This window comes from Oncorhynchus mykiss, chromosome 11 (genome assembly GCF_057628025.1).
Source record: "Oncorhynchus mykiss isolate SJ-2025 chromosome 11, ASM5762802v1, whole genome shotgun sequence".
Classification (NCBI taxonomy): Eukaryota; Metazoa; Chordata; class Actinopteri; order Salmoniformes; family Salmonidae; genus Oncorhynchus; species Oncorhynchus mykiss.
This window is the reverse complement of record NC_143032.1, coordinates 731359-750498: the sequence shown is the minus strand read 5'-3', so window position 1 is coordinate 750498 and position 19140 is coordinate 731359. Positions and strand designations below refer to the sequence as shown.

Below are 19140 nucleotides of genomic sequence, written 5' to 3'. Positions count from 1 at the left end.
TTTTATCATTTGTATTTTTATTTAGAAATGTTCAACTATATCAAAATGTTTTTTGTGATATAAATAATGTATTTTATAATTTGATTAATACAAAATAAAGTAGTTATGTTTACAAAATGTCTCTCTAACAATATAGTATGAGATCTGAATAACAATCGAATGTTTTGATTGACCATTTAGTAGATCTACTTGATATTGATAATAATCAAAACAATCACATACTCTATGTAAAGCTCAAGATAATATAAAACAGTGATAATCATTTACATTTTTGTGATCATTGTTTCTTCTGTCTTATCCTCTACATGACTGAGTCCATTTTCAAGATTCAACTTCTCAGGAGTTCTAGAATCAAAAATAACAAGTAAGCAATCTACTTGCAGAAATACACCATTTGAAATAATTTATTACAGTGGATATGCTAAATCTTGATATCAACACAGTTGAAAGTACGACAATATAAGCACGCTGAACCAGACTGCTTTCAAGGAGGTCTCAAAAATATAACATCCTTCTATCCATTTGCTCTCTCATCCATCCATCCATCCATCCATCCATCCCCCTCCCCATCCCTCCAGAATGATACTCACACTGAGTCCTTCTCCTGTGGTTCAGTGTGGTCTTGTAGCTCAGTGTTGAGTGTCTCAGGCAGCATGAAACAGAGGCCTCCACCCAGGAAGGGCAGGATGCCATAGATCAACATAGGGATGGAATAGTGATACACCTCCAGCAGTCTAATCAAGGGGGCAAGGATGCCAGCCACACGGGCACACATGGAGTTCAGACCCACTCCGTTCTGTCTGCAAGACAATACACATATCAGGAAGTTCAGACCCACTCCGTTCTGTCTGCAAGACAATACACAGATCAGGAAGTTCAGACCCACTCCGTTCTGTCTGCAAGACAATACACAGATCAGGAAGTTCAGACCCACTCCGTTCTGTCTGCAAGACAATACACATGGAGTTCAGACCCACACCGTTCTGTCTGCAAAACAATACACATGGAGTTCAGACCCACTCCGTTCTGTCTGCAAGACAATACACAGATCAGGAAGTTCAGACCCACTCCGTTCTGTCTGCAAGACAATACACATGGAGTTCAGACCCACACCGTTCTGTCTGCAAACAATACACATGGAGTTCAGACCCACTCCGTTCTGTCAAAAAATTCAAGATGCTCTCCTCGGCCCGCTAGCTGTCTGAATCATCGTGTCTCCAGCTCACCTAGCTACTCACTGGACCCTATGATCACTCGGCTACACATGCATCTCCCTAATGTCAATATGCCTTGTCTATTGCTGTTTTGGTTAGTGATTATTGTCTTATTTCACTGTAGAGCCTCCAGCTCTGCTCAATATGACTTAGCTAGCCCTTTTGTTCCACCTCCACACATGCGGTGACCTCACCTGGCTTAAATGGTGCCTCTAGAGACAAAACCTCTCTCATCGTCACTCAATGCCTAGGCTTATCTCCACTGTATTCACATCCTACCATACCCTTGTCTGTACATTATGCCTTGAATCTATTCTTCTGTGCCCAGAAATCTGCTCGTTTTACTCTCTGTTCCGAACGTACTAGACGTCCAGTCCTCTGTTCCTCTGGTGATGTCGAGATTAACCCAGGCCATGCAGCCCCTAGCTCCACTCCCATTCCCCAGGTGCCCTCATTTGTTGACTTCTGTAACCGTAAAAGCCATGGTTTCATGCATGTTAACATTAGAAGCCTTCTCCCTAAGTTTGTTTTATTCACTGCTTTAGCACACTCCGCCAACCTGGATGTCCTAGCCGTGTCTGGATCCTGGCTTAGGAAGGCCACCAAAAATCCTGAAATTTCCATCCCTAACTATAACATTTTCTGACAAGATTGAACTGCCAGAGGGGGCGGAGTTAGAATCTACTGCAGAGATATCCTGAGTTCTGTCATACTATCCAGGTCTGTGCTCAAACAATTCGAGCTTCTACTTTTAAAAATGTCCAGAAACAAGTTTCTCACCGTTGCCACTTGTTATAGAACCCCTTAAGCCCCCAGCTGTGCCCTGGACACCATATGTGAATTGATTGCCGCCTATCTATCTTCAGAGTTCGCACTGTTAAGTGACCTAAACTGGGACATAATTATTTAACACACCAGCCATCCTACAATCTAAGCTACATGCCCTCAATCGCACACAAATTATCAAGGAACCTACCAGGTACAACCCTAAATCCGTAACCCTCTTAGATATCACCCTGACCAACTTGCCCTCTAAATACACCATTGCTGTTTTCAACCAGGACATCAGCAATCATTGCCTGCGTGCGTAATGGGTCTGCGGTAAACCGACCACCCCTCATCACTGTCAAACACTCCCTAAAACACTTCTCCGAGCAGGCCTTTCTAATCGACCTGGCCCGGGTATCCTGGAAGGATATTGACCTCATTCCGTCAGTAGAGGATGCCTGGGTGCTCCTTTAAATTGCTTTCCTCACCATCTTAAATAAGCATGCCCCATTCAAGAAATGTAGAACTAAGAACAGATATAGCCCTTAGTTCACCCCAGACTTGACTGCCCTTGACCAGTACAAAAACATCCTGTGGCGTTCTGTATTAGCATCGAATAGCCCCTGCGATATGCAACTTTTCAGTTAGGAAAGCTAAGGCTAGCTTTTTCAAAAATTTGCATCCTGTAGCACTAATTCCTAAATGTTTTGGGACACTGTAAAGTCCATGGAGAATAAGAGCACCCCCTCCCAGCTGCCCACTGCAGTGATGATAGGAAACACTGTCACCACCGATAAATCTACGATAATCGATAATTTCAATAAGCATTTTTCTATGGCTGGCCATGCTTTCCACCTGGCTACCCCTACCCCGGCCAACATCTCAGCACCCCCTGCAGCACCCCCCCCCCCCCCCCCCCACTTCTCCTGCACCGAAATCAAGACAGCCGATGTTCTGTAAGAGCTGCAAAACCTGGACCCCTACATGTCAGCTGGGCTGGACAATCTGGACCCTCTCTTATCCGCAGAAATTATTGCAACCACTATTACTAGCCTGTTCATCCTCTCTTTCATTTCATCTGTGATCCCCAAATATTGGAAAGCTCCTGCGGTCATCCCCCTCTTCAAAGGGGGAGACACTCTAGACCCAAACTGTGATAGATCTATATCCATCCTCCCCTGCCTTTCTAAAATCTTCGAAAGCCAAGTTAACAAACAGATCACCGACCCTTTCAAATCCCACCGTACCTTCTCCACTATGCAATATGGTTTCCAAGCTGGACATGGGTGCACCTCAGCCACGCTGAAGGTCCTAAGCGATATCAAAACCGCCATTAATAAAAGACAGCACTGTGCAGCCGTCTTCATCGACCTGGCCTGTATCTGTTTGTGTTCCAGCCAATGTGTTTTAGCAGTATGAACATCTCACCTCACTACAGTGGAATAGAGCTCAGCTGTAAAAAACATACCTCTCTACAGTGGAATAGAGCTCAGCTGTAATAAACATACCTCTCTACAGTGGAATAGAGCTCAGCTGTAATGAAAGTACCTCACTACACTGGGATAGATCTCAGCTGTGTAAACATACCTCACTACAGTGGGATAGAGCTCAGCTGTGTAAACATACCTCACTACAGTGGGATAGAGCTCAGCTATGTAAACATACCTCACTACAGTGGGATAGAGCTCAGCTGTAATAAACATACCTCACTACAGTGGGATAGAGCTCAGCTGTGTAAACATACCTCACTACAGTGGGATAGAGCTCAGCTGTAATAAACATACCTCACTACAGTGTGATAGAGCTCAGCTATGTAAACATACCTCACTACAGTGGGATAGAGCTCAGCTGTAATAAACATACCTCACTATAGTGGGATAGAGCTCAGCTGTGTAAACATACCTCACTACAGTGGGATAGAGCTCAGCTGTGTAAACATACCTCACTACAGTGGGATAGAGCTCAGCTGTGTAAACATACCTCACTACAGTGGGATAGAGCTCAGCTGTGTAAACATACCTCACTACAGTGGGATAGAGCTCAGCTGTAATAAACATACCTCACTACAGTGTGATAGAGCTCAGCTGTGTAAACATACCTCACTACAGTGGGATAGAGCTCAGCTGTAATAAACATACCTCACTATAGTGGGATAGAGCTCAGCTGTAATAAACATACCTCACTACAGTGTGATAGAGCTCAGCTGTGTAAACATACCTCACTACAGTGGGATAGAGCTCAGCTGTAATAAACATACCTCACTACAGTGGGATAGAGCTCAGCTGTGTAAACATACCTCACTACAGTGGGATAGAGCTCAGCTGTGTAAACATACCTCACTACAGTGGGATAGAGCTCAGCTGTAATAAACATACCTCACTACAGTGTGATAGAGCTCAGCTGTGTAAACATACCTCACTACAGTGGGATAGAGCTCAGCTGTAATAAACATACCTCACTATAGTGGGATAGAGCTCAGCTGTGTAAACATACCTCACTACAGTGTGATAGAGCTCAGCTGTGTAAACATACCTCACTACAGTGGGATAGAGCTCAGCTGTGTAAACATACCTCACTACAGTGTGATAGAGCTCAGCTGTGTAAACATACCTCACTACAGTGGGATAGAGCTCAGCTGTAATAAACATACCTCACTATAGTGGGATAGAGCTCAGCTGTGTAAACATACCTCACTACAGTGGGATAGAGCTCAGCTGTGTAAACATAGATGATGGTGAAGGAGGCAGCCAGGGCAAATTTCCCTGACACGGCTATGACTGTCGTCACTACTGGCATGTCTGAGGGAGGAGAAACAATCAGACAGAGAATCTGTTAAACGGATTGAATTACACAAAGTGTTACAGGTGCTTAAGAATTAAAACTAGCACATATTTTGTTTAAATAATAGTGTGTTGAGTGTCAAAAGTGTTTAGAAAATAACACTTAAAGCTAGAATCCTTAATTGGTGAAACAGTCGTTTGTGATATTACAACAAATAACTTGTTATGGCTGCAGGGGCAGTATTGAGTAGCTTGGATGAAAAGGTGCCCATTGTAAACGGCCAGCTCCTCAGTCTCAGTTGCTAATATATGCATATTATTATTAGTATTGGATATAAAACACTCTGAAGTTTCTAAAATGGTTTGAATTATGTCTGTGAGTATAACAGAACTCATATAGCAGGCAAAAACCTGAAAAATTCCACATCCTGTTTTTTTTTCTAGGGGTGGCAGATTTTCAACCAAGCTCTCATTGAAATTACAGTGAGATATGGATGAGTTTTCACTTCCTAAGCCTTCCAGATGTCAACAGTCAATAGAACTTTGTCTGATAACTCTAATGTGAAGGGGGGTCGAATGACACAGGAAATAGTCACCACTGCCACGAGTTGACCATGCATTCACCATGCGCGTTCACAGGGGAAGGACTTGCGTTCCACCGGTCATCTGAAGTCATTCTAATTCTCCGGTTGGAACGTTATTCAAGATATATGTAAACAACATTCTAAAGATTGATTCAGTAAATCGTTTGAGATGTTTCTACTTACTGTTACGGAACTTTTGGATATTTCGTCACATTATAGTGGACGCGCTTTGTGACTTTGGAATTGTTTACCAAACGCACTAACCAAAGTAGCTAATTGGACATAAATAACGGACATTTTCGAATAAATCAAGCATTTATTGTGGATCTGGGATTCCTAGGACTGCATTCTGATGAAGTTCATCAAAGGTAAGGAAACATTTATCATGTACTTTCTGGTTTTTAATACATGGCGGCTAATTTGTTACTGTTTGTTACTGTTTTTCTGGTGAGCTACTGTTCTGAGCTCCGTCTCAGATTATTGCATGGGTTGCTTTTTCCGTAAACTTTTTCTGAAATCTGACACAGCGGTTGCATTAAGGAGAGGTATATCTATGATTCCATGTGTATAACTTATATTATCATCTACATTTATGATGAGTATTTCTGTTGAAACGATGTGGTTATGCAAAATCACTTTATATTTTTGGAACTAGTGAATCTAATACGCCAATGTAAACTCAGAGTTTTTGATATAAATATGAACTTTATCAAACAAAACATGCATGTATTGTGTAACATGAAGTCCTATGAGTGTCATCTGATGAAGATAATTCAAGGTTAGTGATTCATTTTATCTTTATTTCTGCTTTTTATTAATGCTATATTTCGCTGGAAAATGGCTGTGCTTATTGTGATTTGGTGGAGACCTAACATAATCGTTTGTAGTGCTTTCGCTGAAAAGCATATTTGAAATTGGACACTTTGGTGGGATTAACAACAGCAATAGCTTTAAAATGGTATGAGACACATGTATGTTTTAGGAATTGTAATTATGAGATTTCTGTGGTTTGAATTTGGCGCCCTCTATTTTCACTGGTAGTTGTCATATCGATCCCGTTAGCGGGATTGCAGCCATAATAAGATAAGTAAACAACAACGTGTTTTACTTCCTCAGACATCACGATAGAACAGCAGAATATGTACCGCTGTGGATGCTCCTCTACTCTATTAATCAGAATATGTACCGCTGTGGATGCTCCTCTACTCCGTTAATCAGAATATGTACTGCTGTGGATGCTCCTCTACTCCGTTAATCAGAATATGTACTGCTGTGGATGCTCCTCTACTCCGTTAATCAGAATATGTACTGCTGTGGATGCTCCTCTACTCTGTTAATCAGAATATGTACCGCTGTGGACACTCTTCTACTCTGTTAATCAGAATATGTACCGCTGTGGATGCTCCTCTACTCTGTTAATCAGAATATGTACTGCTGTGGATGTTCCTCTACTCCGTTAATCAGAATATGTACCGCTGTGGATGCTCCTCTACTCCGTTAATCAGAATATGTACCGCTGTGGATGCTCCTCTACTCCATTAATCAGAATATGTACCGCTGTGGATGCTCCTCTACTCCGTTAATCAGAATATGTACCGCTGTGGACACTCTTCTACTCTGTTAATCAGAATATGTACTGCTGTGGACACTCTTCTACTCTGTTAATCAGAATATGTACCGCTGTGGATGCTCCTCTACTCTGTTAATCAGAATATGTACCGCTGTGGATGCTCCTCTACTCTGTTAATCAGAATATGTACCGCTGTGGATGCTCCTCTACTCCGTTAATCAGAATATGTACTGCTGTGGACACTCTTCTACTCTGTTAATCAGAATATGTACCGCTGTGGATGCTCCTCTACTCTGTTAATCAGAATATGTACTGCTGTGGATGTTCCTCTACTCTGTTAATCAGAATATGTACCGCTGTGGATGCTCCTCTACTCTGGTAATCAGAATATGTACTGCTGTGGATGCTCCTCTACTCCTTTAATCAGAATATGTACCGCTGTGGATGCTCCTCTACTCTGTTAATCAGAATATGTACTGCTGTGGATGCTCCTCTACTCCTTTAATCAGAATATGTACCGCTGTGGATGCTCCTCTACTCTGGTAATCAGAATATGTACCGCTGTGGATGCTCCTCTACTCCGTTAATCAGAATATGTACCGCTGTGGATGCTCCTCTACTCCGTTAATCAGAATATGTACTGCTGTGGACACTCTTCTACTCTGTTAATCAGAATATGTACCGCTGTGGATGCTCCTCTACTCTGTTAATCAGAATATGTACTGCTGTGGATGTTCCTCTACTCTGTTAATCAGAATATGTACCGCTGTGGATGCTCCTCTACTCTGGTAATCAGAATATGTACTGCTGTGGATGCTCCTCTACTCCTTTAATCAGAATATGTACTGCTGTGGATGCTCCTCTACTCCGTTAATCAGAATATGTACCGCTGTGGATGCTCCTCTACTCTGTTAATCAGAATATGTACCGCTGTGGATGCTCCTCTACATTGTTTATCAACAAAAGTGCTGGGGCAAAAGAGTGGCGCTGTTTCAACAAATGTGGATTCCATCTTCAAGTGTTAAAACAACCTTAATAATGTAAAAAGTGTTAAAATAACAGCATAAAAATCTACTTTCATAAAATACTGATTTTACCATCTGGAACAGCTAGAAGAACAAGACAGGCTGTGCCTCCGAAGAACAGGGCGATGGCCTGACACATCCTCCGTCCAAAGTGTTCTATGAGGGGCAGGGAGCCCAGTCGGGCAGGGAGCTCAGCAATGCCAAAGATCAGCTGGGTCAGATAGATGTCCAGACCAAAGTTACCCACGTTTAGACTCACCCCATAGTACACCAGACTGGTTACAAACCTGAGAGCGAGAGAGAGCAAGAGAAAGTGAGAGAGACCAAAAATTCCAAATGGCTATACTTATATATCATCCTCAGCTTTGGCATCTTCCCCAATATTTGGAACCAAGAACTGATCACCCCAATCCACAAAATTGGAGACAAATTTGAACCCAATAACTACCGTGGGATATGTGTCAACAGAAACCTTTGGAAAATCCTCTGAATTATCATTAACAGCAGACTCATACATTTCCTCAGTGAAAAGAATGTACTGAGCAAATGGCAAATTGGCTTTTTACCAATGACAGACCACGTATTCACCCTGCCCACACAAATTGACAAACAAACAAAACAAAACAAAGTCTTCTCATGTTTTGTTGATTTCAAAAAGCTATTGATTCAATTTGGCATGAGGGTTTCCTATACAAATTGATGGAAAGTGGTGTTGGGGGAGAAACATACCACATTACAAAATCCATGTACACAAACAACAAGTGTGTGGTTAAGTTTGGCAAAAAAACACATTTCTTCCACAGTGCCGTGGGGTGAGACAAGGATGCAGCTTGAGCCCCACCCTCTTCAACATATATATACACATATTGGCGAGGGCAGCACCCAACCGAACCCGACTAGAATCTGAAGTCAAATGTCTACTGTTTGCTGATGATCTGGTGGTTCTGTCCCCAACTAAGGAGGGCCTACAGCAGCACCTAGATCTTCTGTACAGATTCTGTCAGACCTGGGGACGGACAGTAGATCTCATTAAGACAAAAAAATAATGGTGTTCCAAAAAAGGTCCAGTTGCCGGGACCACAAATACAAATTCCATCTAGACACTGTTGCCCTAGAGCACACACAAAAACAATACATACCTCGGCCTAAACGTAAGCGCCACAGGTAACTTAAACAAAGCTGTGAACGATCTGAGACAAGGCAAGAAGGGCATTCTATGCCATCAAAAGGAACATAAAATTCAACATACCAATTACGATCTGGCGAAAGATCTTGAATAAGTTAAAGAACCCATTGCCCTTTATGGTTGGGTCCGCTCATTGAGACTCTGCATGCAGAATTCAGCAAAAAATATCCTCTATGTACAAGGTAAAACACCAAATAATGCATGCAGAGCAGAATTAGGCCAATACCCGCTAATGATCAAAATCCAGAAAAGAGCCGTTAAATTCTACAACCACCTAAAAGGAAGAGATTCCCAAACCTTCCATAACAAACCACAGAGAGATGAACCTGGAGAAAAGTCCCCTAAGCAAGCTGGTCCAAACACAAACTGAACCCACAGAGCCCCAGTGCAGCAACACAAAGGGGACCCAACCAAATCATGAGAAAACGAAAAGAGAATTACATGACACATTGGAAAGAATTAACAAAAAAAACGGAGAAAACTAGAATGGTATTTGGCCCTAAACAGTGTGTACACAGTGGCAGATTACCTGACCACTGTGACTGACCCAAACTTAAGGAAAGCTTTGACTATGTACAAACTCAGTGAGAATATCCTTACTATTGAGAAAGGCCGTTGAAGGTAGACCTGGCTCTCAAGAGAATAGAGACTATGTGCACATTGCCCACAAAATGAGGTGGAAACTGAGCTGCACTTCCTAACCTCCTGCCAAATATATGACCATATTAGAGACACATATTTCCATCAGACTACACAGACCCACAAAGAATTAGAAAACAACCCCAATTTTGATAAACCCCCATATCTATTGAGTGAGTGTAATGTTTGAGAGAGAGAGAGAGAGAGAGAGAGAGAGAGAGAGAGAGAGAGAGAGAGAGAGAGACTAACCATTTATAGCTAACCTCTCAGATACCAGTGAGTGAGAAAAAACACTTTTGGATTGAGTGTCAGTCATGCCATTGTAATTTCAATATGGTCAATCATGGGTAGTTACTGTAAACATTGATGATGGAGAGGGTGCCACAAACAGTCCCATACTGACCAGATACAGCAGAGAATGAGGTACTGACCAGATAGAGGAGATAATGAGGTACTGACCAGATAAAGGAGAGAATGAGGTACTGACCAGATATAGGAAATAATTGGGTACTGACCAGATATAGGAAATAATTGGGTACTGACCAGATAGAGAAGAGAATGAGGTTGTGACCAGATAGAGAAGAGAATGAGGTACTGACCAGATAGAGGAGAGAATGAGGTACTGACCAGATAGAGCAGAGAATGAGGTACTGAACAGATAGAGCAGAGAATGAGGTACCGACCAGATAGAGCAGAGAATGAGATTCTGACCAGATATAGGAGATAATGAGGTACTGACCAGATAGAGGAGATAATTAGGTACTGACCAGATAGAGGAGAGAATGAGGTACTGACCAGATAAAGCTGAGAATTAGGTACTGACCAGATAAAGCTGAGAATTAGGTACTGACCAGATAAAGCTGAGAATGAGATTCTGACCAGATATAGGAAATAATGAGGTACTGACCAGATAGAGCAGAGAGTGAGGTTCTGACCAGATAGAGCAGAGAATTTGGTACTGACCAGTTAGAGCAGAGAATTGGGTACTGACCAGATAGAGCAGAGAATGAGGTACTGACCAGATAGAGCAGAGAATGAGGTACTGACCAGATAAAGCAGAGACTGAGGTTCTGACCAGATATAGGAGATAATGAGGTACTGACCAGATATAGGAGATAATGCGGTACTGAACAGATAGAGAAGAGAATGAGGTACTGACCAGATAGAGGAGAGAATGAGGTACTGACCAGATAGAGCAGAGAATGGGGTACTGACCAGATAGAGCCGAGAATGAGGTACTGTGACGACCCTCCCACTCTGTCTGCCGTATTCTGTCTTTGTTCTTGTTTCCTTATTAGGATGCCGGTGGGCGGAGTTGGGAGGGTCGTCAGCTTCATGGGAAACACCTGGGCCAGGTGTCTCCCAGGATAAATAGACCTCTTCCACATTCATGGAGGAACTCTCTCCATGCAGACACCTTTGTAGATCGTGTTGTGGTTCTTGGTGGCCTTTTGTTTGTTTGCTTTGGCACCTTTCAATACCCTGCATTATCACATTCATGCATGCAAAACACTCACTTACACTACTGATTACTGATTACACACACCATTGTATATTTTCCTTAGTTGCTTTAGTTAATAAATATATATTTTGTTACTCCTTATCTCCACGTTGTCTCCCTTTGTTACGGGCTTTGAGCTGGTACGTGACCAGATATAGGAGATAATGAGGTACTGACCAGATAGAGCCGAGAATGAGGTACTGACCAGATATAGGAGAGAATGAGGTACTGACCAGATAGAGAAGAGAATGAGGTTCTGACCAGATAGAGCAGAGAATGAGGTACTGACCAGATAGAGGAGAGAATGAGGTACTGACCAGATAGAGAAGAGAATGAGGTACTGACCAGATAGAGCCGAGAATGAGGTACTGACCAGATAGAGCAGAGAATGAGGTACTGACCATATATAGCAGAGAATGAGGTACTTACCAGATATAGCAGAGAATGAGAGCCCGTTTTCTCAAGTAGGGGATCCTGAAGAGGTCCAACATACTGCCCGTCTTGGTCGAGCCCTCCTCCTCCAGCTGCAGAGGAAGATCAAATAAAATTAAATTGTATTAGTCACCTGACAAATACAACAGGTAGACCTTACAGGGAAATGCTTTCTTACGAACCCCTAACCAAGCAGTTTAAAAAAATACAGATAAGAATAACAGATAAAAGTAACAAGTAATTAAAGAGCAGCAGTAAAAAATAATATATACAGGGGGGTGCCGGTATAGAGTCAATGTTTATTATTTATTATTTTTTCACCTTTATTTAACCAGGTAGGCCAGTTGAGAACAAGTTCTCATTGACAACTGTGACCAGGCCAAGATCAAGCAAAACAGTGCAACACAAACAACAACACAGAGTTACACATGGAATAAACAACTGTACAGTCAATAACACAATAGAAACATCTATATACAGTGTGTGCAAATTAAGTAAGGAGGTAAGGCAATAAATAGGCCAATAGTGGTGAAGTAATTACAATTTAGCCATTTACACTGGAGTGATATATATGCAGATGAGGATGTGCAAGTAGAAATACTGGTGTGCAAAAGAGCAGAAAAACAAAAACAAATATGGGGATGAGGTAGGTAGTTGGTTGGATGGGCTATTTACAGATGGGCTGTATACAGCTGCAGTGATCTGTGAGCTGCTCTGACAGCTGACGCTTAAAGTTAGTAAGGGAACACCCCCCTGAAATGTACAAAAATGAATGGGAAGTCATTGACACTGTACAAACCATATACAGTACATGGTGTCCAATACCACTCAATTCAGCGTTGTTTCATTCAAAGTTGATTGCAAATGCCATATGGCAAATGCCAAGTGTAACACTGCAAAAATCCAACAGATGGCGAGTGCGCTCCACCATGATTTTTTATATTGCAAATGTAACACAAGTCAAGACCCAAAAGAACAATTTTGAAAAGCGGAAAAAAAATTCAAAAACTTATCACCCCCTTAAAAAAGTGCTTTCTGGACAATTTTTCGAAATTCTTTTGTTTTTCTTTTGTCAATTACACATGTGTAAGAACTGTATGAATATACTTTTGTCAAATTTTATTATCGTTATTTATTTATTTTATTTATTTTTTTGTATTATTATTATTTTTTTTACCTGTGCATAAGTCCATTTGCAATATGATTTCATAGGAAGTCAAAAGTCAAAAGTAACTTTTTGGGGGGGCCAAATGCCATAAGAAATGTCCAAATGCAATATGAAAGATTTGAAAGTGCCAAATCAGGATTTTATGTCCATTTGCCAAAATACTGCAGAAATGCAAAATTGACTGGCCTGATGAACTCGGGATGGCCGGGCAGTGACAGTGGTTCCTCTCCATAGCTCATTGTGTTGATTTCATCATGTCCATTTGGTGATGTTTTTCACTGTTGAAACATATTGCAAATGCACATGCATTTGCAATATGTTTCAATGGGCATTTACCATCACGAATTTGTCGTGATATCTATTCGATAATATATCCGTCGGGACAATTCGTTTTTCAGTAGGACCGATTGGAGTAATGGCTACCTCTGTATTTTACGCGAGAGTCACCCTGGGAGCCATCAGGTGACCACTTACGCAATGTAGCCACCTACGGCTATTCTTCAACATAAATGTGTAAAACTACGTCACAATGCTGTAGACACCTTGGGGAACACGTAGAAAGCGTTAGCTGGTTGATAGCACATTCACAGCTCAATAGGGACTTATTGGAACGCAGCGCTTTCAAAATATGGGGCACTTCCGGATTGGATTTTTCTCAGGCTTTCGCCTGCAACATCAATTCTGTTATACTCACAGACAATATATTTACAGTTTTGGAAACGTTAGAGTGTTTTCTATCCAAATCTGTCAATTATATGCATATTCTAGCATCTTGTCCTGCCAAAAATGAAAATACTGCCCCTAGAGTCGCAACAGGTTTCAACCCTTCGAAACAGCCCCTATGACACCAATTATGGCACTTCCGGTTGGCACAGGAAGCTAAACGTAAACACACATCCTCATTGGGGTATGCTATTACAGAATCCTGAGTTTTAAGTCTATACGTTTAGAATTGACTGATCTACACAGGGTTGAATGCAGTGATTTTCTTAATTGCAGGTTATGTATATCAAAACACTTTAAAGACACATATAAGGAGGGATGTCATTGTAATCTGTGAGATAAAAAAAAACAGATTTACTGTTACGGGTTAATGCCACATGGTCAAGGTTAGGCTTGCACAGATCGGGAGGACCTCAGGAACGTACCTGAGGTCGAATTGTGCTTCTCACCCTAACGGTTCTCTCTCTCTTCTGGTCAGACTCCGGAGACGGGCACATCGTGCACCACTCCCTAGCATTCTTCTCGCCAATGTCCAGTCTCTTGACAACAAGGTTGATGAAATCCGAGCAATGGTAGCATTCCAGAGGGACATCAGAGACTGTAACGTTCTTTGCTTCACGGAAACATGGCTCACTGGAGAGACGCTATCGGAGTCGGTGCAGCCAGCTGGTTTCTCCACGCATCGCGCCGACAGAAACAAACATCTTTCTGGTAAGAAGAGGGGCGGGGGCGTATGCTTTATGGTTAACGAGACGTGGTGTGGCCATAACAACATACAGGAACTCAAGTCCTTCTGTTCACCTGATTTAGAATTCCTCACAATCAAATGTCGACCGCATTATCTACCAAGGGAATTCTCTTCGATTATAATCACAGCCGTATATATTCCCCCCCAAGGAGACACATCGTAGGCTCTGAACAAACTTTATTTGTCTCTTTGCAAACTGGAATCCATATATCCGGAGGCTGCATTCATTGTAGCTGGGGATTTTAAGAAGGCTAATCTGAAAACAAGACTCCCTAAATTGTATCAGCATATCGATTGCCCAACCAGGGCTGGAAAAACCTTGGATCATTGCTATTCTAACTTCCGCGACGCATATAAGGCCCTGCCCCGCTCTCCTTTCGGAAAAGCTGACCACGACTCCATTTTGTTGATCCCTGCCTACAGACAGAAACTAAAACAAGAAGCTGTCGCGCTGAGGTCTGTTCAACGCTGGTCCGACCAATCTGATTCCACACTCCAAGACTGCTTCCATCACGTGGACTGGGATATGTTTCGTATTGCGTCAGACAACAACATTGACGAATACGCTGATTCGGTGAGCGAGTTCATTAGAACGTGCGTTGAAGATGTCGTTCCCATAGCAACTATTAAAATATTCCCAAACCAGAAACCGTGGATTGATGGCAGCATTCGCGTGAAACCCTGGGTCTCGACCCCGCCCTGTGCAACTGGGTACTGGACTTCCTGACGGGCCGCCCCCAGGTGGTGAGGGTAGGCAACAACATCTCCACCCCGCTGATCCTCAACACTGGGGCCCCACAAGGGTGCGTTCTGAGCCCTCTCCTGTACTCCCTGTTCACCCACGACTGCGTGGCCACGCACGCCTCCAACTCAATCATTAAGTTTGCGGACGACACAACAGTGGTAGGCTTGATTACCAACAACGACGAGACGGCCTACAGGGAGGAGGTGAGGGCCCTCGGAGTGTGGTGTCAGGAAATTAACCTCACACTAAACGTCAACAAAACTAAGGAGATGATTGTGGATTTCAGGAAACAGCAGAGGGAACACCCCCCTATCCACATCGATGGAACAGTAGTGGAGAGGGTAGCAAGTTTTAAGTTCCTCGGCGTACACATCACAGACAAACTGAATTGGTCCACCCACACAGACAGCATCGTGAAGAAGGCGCAGCAGCGCTTCTTCAACCTCAGGAGGCTGAAGAAATTCGGCTTGTCACCAAAAGCACTCACAAACTTCTACAGATGCACAATCGAGAGCATCCTGTCGGGCTGTATCACCGCCTGGTACGGCAACTGCTCCGCCCACAACCGTAAGGCTCTCCAGAGGGTAGTGAGGTCTGCACAACGCATCACCGGGGGCAAACTACCTGCCCTCCAGGACACCTACACCACCCGATGTCACAGGAAGGCCATAAAGATCATCAAGGACAACAACCACCCGAGCCACTGCCTGTTCACCCCGCTATCATCCAGAAGGCGAGGTCAGTACAGGTGCATCAAAGCTGGGACCGAGAGACTGAAAAACAGCTTCTATCTCAAGGCCATCAGACTGTTAAACAGCCACCACTAACATTGAGCGGCTGCTGCCAACACACCGACTCAACTCCAGCCACTTTAATAATGAGAATTGATGGGAAATGATGTAAAATATATCACTAGCCACTTTAAACAATGCTACCTAATACAATGTTTACATACCCTAGATCATTCATCTCATATGTATATACTGTACTCTATATCATCTACTGCATCTTCATGTAATACATGTCTCACTAGCCACTTTAACTATTCCACTTTGTTTACATACTCATCTCATATGTATATACTGCACTCAATACCATCTACTGTATCTTGCCTATCACGCTCTGTACCATCACTCATTCATATATCTTTATGTACATATTCTTTACCTACTTACACTTGTGTCTATAAGGTAGTAGTTTTGGAATTGTTAGCTAGATTACTTGTTGATTACTTGTTGTTATTACTGCATTGTCGGAACTAGAAGCACAAGCATTTCGCTACACTCGCATTAACATCTGCTAACCATGTGTATGTGACAAATACCATTTGATTTGATTTGATTTGACTGTCACCCAAAAGCAAATTAAATTTAGGGACATGCTTCATTTTGGGCATACTTTTTCTCATGGTCGCTGCGCTTAAACCGAGCGAGCTACGGTCAAGCGGGGCATCTCGTTGAACTCGGCACGGCCTAGAGAATATGGAAATGCCATTGCAGGCTCTGTGTGTCTTTAAGCACCGCACTTTGTCACTCCATCCTTGCTGTGTGTGTATGTGTGTGTGCGTGTGAGAGGTTTTTCTATGACATCTGTTGGGAGAAATGACTGATTTACAGATCATGAGGGTTACCTAGTCACACATATGAAGTTTTGGAAAGATGTGACTTTTTTAACCCTTCGAAACAGACACTGTGACCCCAATTAAAGGCACTTCCGGTTGGTACAGGAAGTTATAAGTAAACACATATCTTGCTTGGGCTTGCTCTTACAGAATCCTGAGTTTAAAGTCTTTATGTTAAGAATTGACTGATCTACACAGGGTTGAATGCAGTCATATAGTAATAGTGATGATAACCTGGATGCCAGTATGATAGTGATGATAACCTGGATGTCAGTATGATAGTGGTGATAATAACCTACTGGATGTTAGTATGATAGTGATGATAATAACCTGCTGGATGTTAGTATGATAGTGATGATAACCTGCTGTATGTTAGTATGATAGTGATGATGACCTGGATGTTAGTATGATAGTGATGGTAACCTGGATGTAGGTATGATAGTGATGATAATAACCTGCTGGATGTTAGTATGATAGTGATGATAATAACCTGCTGGATGTTAGTATGATAGTGATGATAACCTGGATGTTAGTATGATAGTGATGATAATAACCTGCTGGATGTTAGTATGATAGTGATGATAATAACCTGCTGGATGTTAGTATGATAGTGATGATAACCTGGATGTTAGTATGATAGTGATGGTAACCTGGATGTAGGTATGATAGTGATGATAATAACCTGCTGGATGTTAGTATGATAGTGATGATAACCTGGATGTTAGTATGATAGTGATGATAACCTGGATGTTAGTAAGATAGTGATAATAACATGCTGGGTGTTAGTATGATAGTGATTATAACCTGGATGTTAGTATGATAGTGATGATAACCTGGATGTTAGTATGGTAGTGATGATAATAACCTGCTGGATGTTAGTACGATAGTGATGATAACCTGCTGGATGTTAGTATGATAGTGATAATATCCTCCTGGATGTCAGTATGATAGTGATGATAACCTGGATGTCAGTATGATAGTGATGATAACCTGGATGTTAGTATGATAGTGATATAACCTGGATGTCAGTATGATAGTGATGATAATAACCTGCTGGATGTTAGTATGATAGTGATGATAACCTGGATGTTAGTATGATTGTGATGTTTATAACCTGCTGGATGTCAGTATGATAGTGATGATAACCTGGATGTTAGTATGATAGTGATGATAATAACCTGCTGAATGTTGGTATGATAGTGATGATAACCTGGATGTTAGTATGATAGCAATGATAATAACCTGCTGGATGTTAGTAGGATGGTGATGATAACCTGGATGTAAGAATGATAGTGATGATAATAACCTGCTGGGTGTTAGTATGATAGTGATGATAATAACCTGCTGGATGTTAGTATGATAGTGATGATAACCTGGATGTTAGTATGATAGTGATGGTAACCTGGATGTAAGTATGATAGTGATGATAATAACCTGCTGGATGTTAGTATGATAGTGATGATAACCTGGATGTTAGTATGATAGTGATGATAACCTGGATGTTAGTAAGATAGTGATAATAACATGCTGGGTGTTAGTATGATAGTGATTATAACCTGGATGTTAGTATGATAGTGATGATAACCTGGATGTTAGTATGGTAGTGATGATAATAACCTGCTGGATGTTAGTACGATAGTGATGATAACCTGCTGGATGTTAGTATGATAGTGATAATAACCTCCTGGATGTCAGTATGATAGTGATGATAACCTGGATGTCAGTATGATAGTGATGATAACCTGGATGTTAGTATGATAGTGATATAACCTGGATGTCAGTATGATAGTGATGATAATAACCTGCTGGATGTTAGTATGATAGTGATGATAACCTGGATGTTAGTATGATTGTGATGTTTATAACCTGCTGGATGTCAGTATGATAGTGATGATATCCTGGATGTTAGTATGATAGTGATGATAATAACCTGCTGAATGTTGGTATGATAGTGATGATAACCTGGATGTTAGTATGATAGCAATGATAATAACCTGCTGGATGTTAGCAGGATGGTGATGATAACCTGGATGTAAAAATGATAGTGATGATAATAACCTGCTGGGTGTTAGTATGATAGTGATGATAATAACCTGCTGGATGTTAGTATGATAGTGATGATAACCTGGATGTAAGTATGATAGTGATGATAATAACCTGCTGGATGTTAGTATGATAGTGATGATAACCTGGATGTTAGTATGATAGTGACGATAACCTGGATGTTAGTATGATAGTGATAATAACATGCTGGGTGTTAGTATGATAGTGATTATAACCTGGATGTTAGTATGATAGTGATGATAACCTGGATGTTAGCATGATAGTGATGATAACCTGGATGTCAGTATGATAGTGATAATAACCTGCTGGATGTTAGTATGATAGTGATAGTAAACTGGATGTTATTATGATCGTGATGATAATAACCTGCTG

General features: G+C 41.8%; 1 protein-coding gene across 3 annotated transcripts in view; it reads right to left on the bottom strand.

Annotated features, from left to right (window-relative positions):
- slc22a13b (solute carrier family 22 member 13b) overlaps nucleotides 1-19140 on the bottom strand; it is a 42355-nt gene continuing 23215 nt past the window's right edge. Inside the window, exons 6-10 of one of the 3 annotated variants that reach the window (XR_016484324.1) lie at nucleotides 11697-11791; nucleotides 8014-8228; nucleotides 4672-4780; nucleotides 591-1030; nucleotides 1-345 (exon numbers count right to left, since the gene is read on the bottom strand). Coding sequence is in view for 2 of the 3 variants with exons in the window: in XM_036934642.2 (XP_036790537.2) it covers nucleotides 264-345; nucleotides 591-800; nucleotides 4672-4780; nucleotides 8014-8228; nucleotides 11697-11791 (711 nt within the window). In the remaining variant the exon portion in view is untranslated. Of the gene's footprint in view, nucleotides 346-590; nucleotides 1031-4671; nucleotides 4781-8013; nucleotides 8229-10981; nucleotides 11249-11696; nucleotides 11792-19140 lie in introns of those variants that run through there. The other 2 variants (XM_036934642.2, XM_090189210.1) reach the window with 2 other exon arrangements.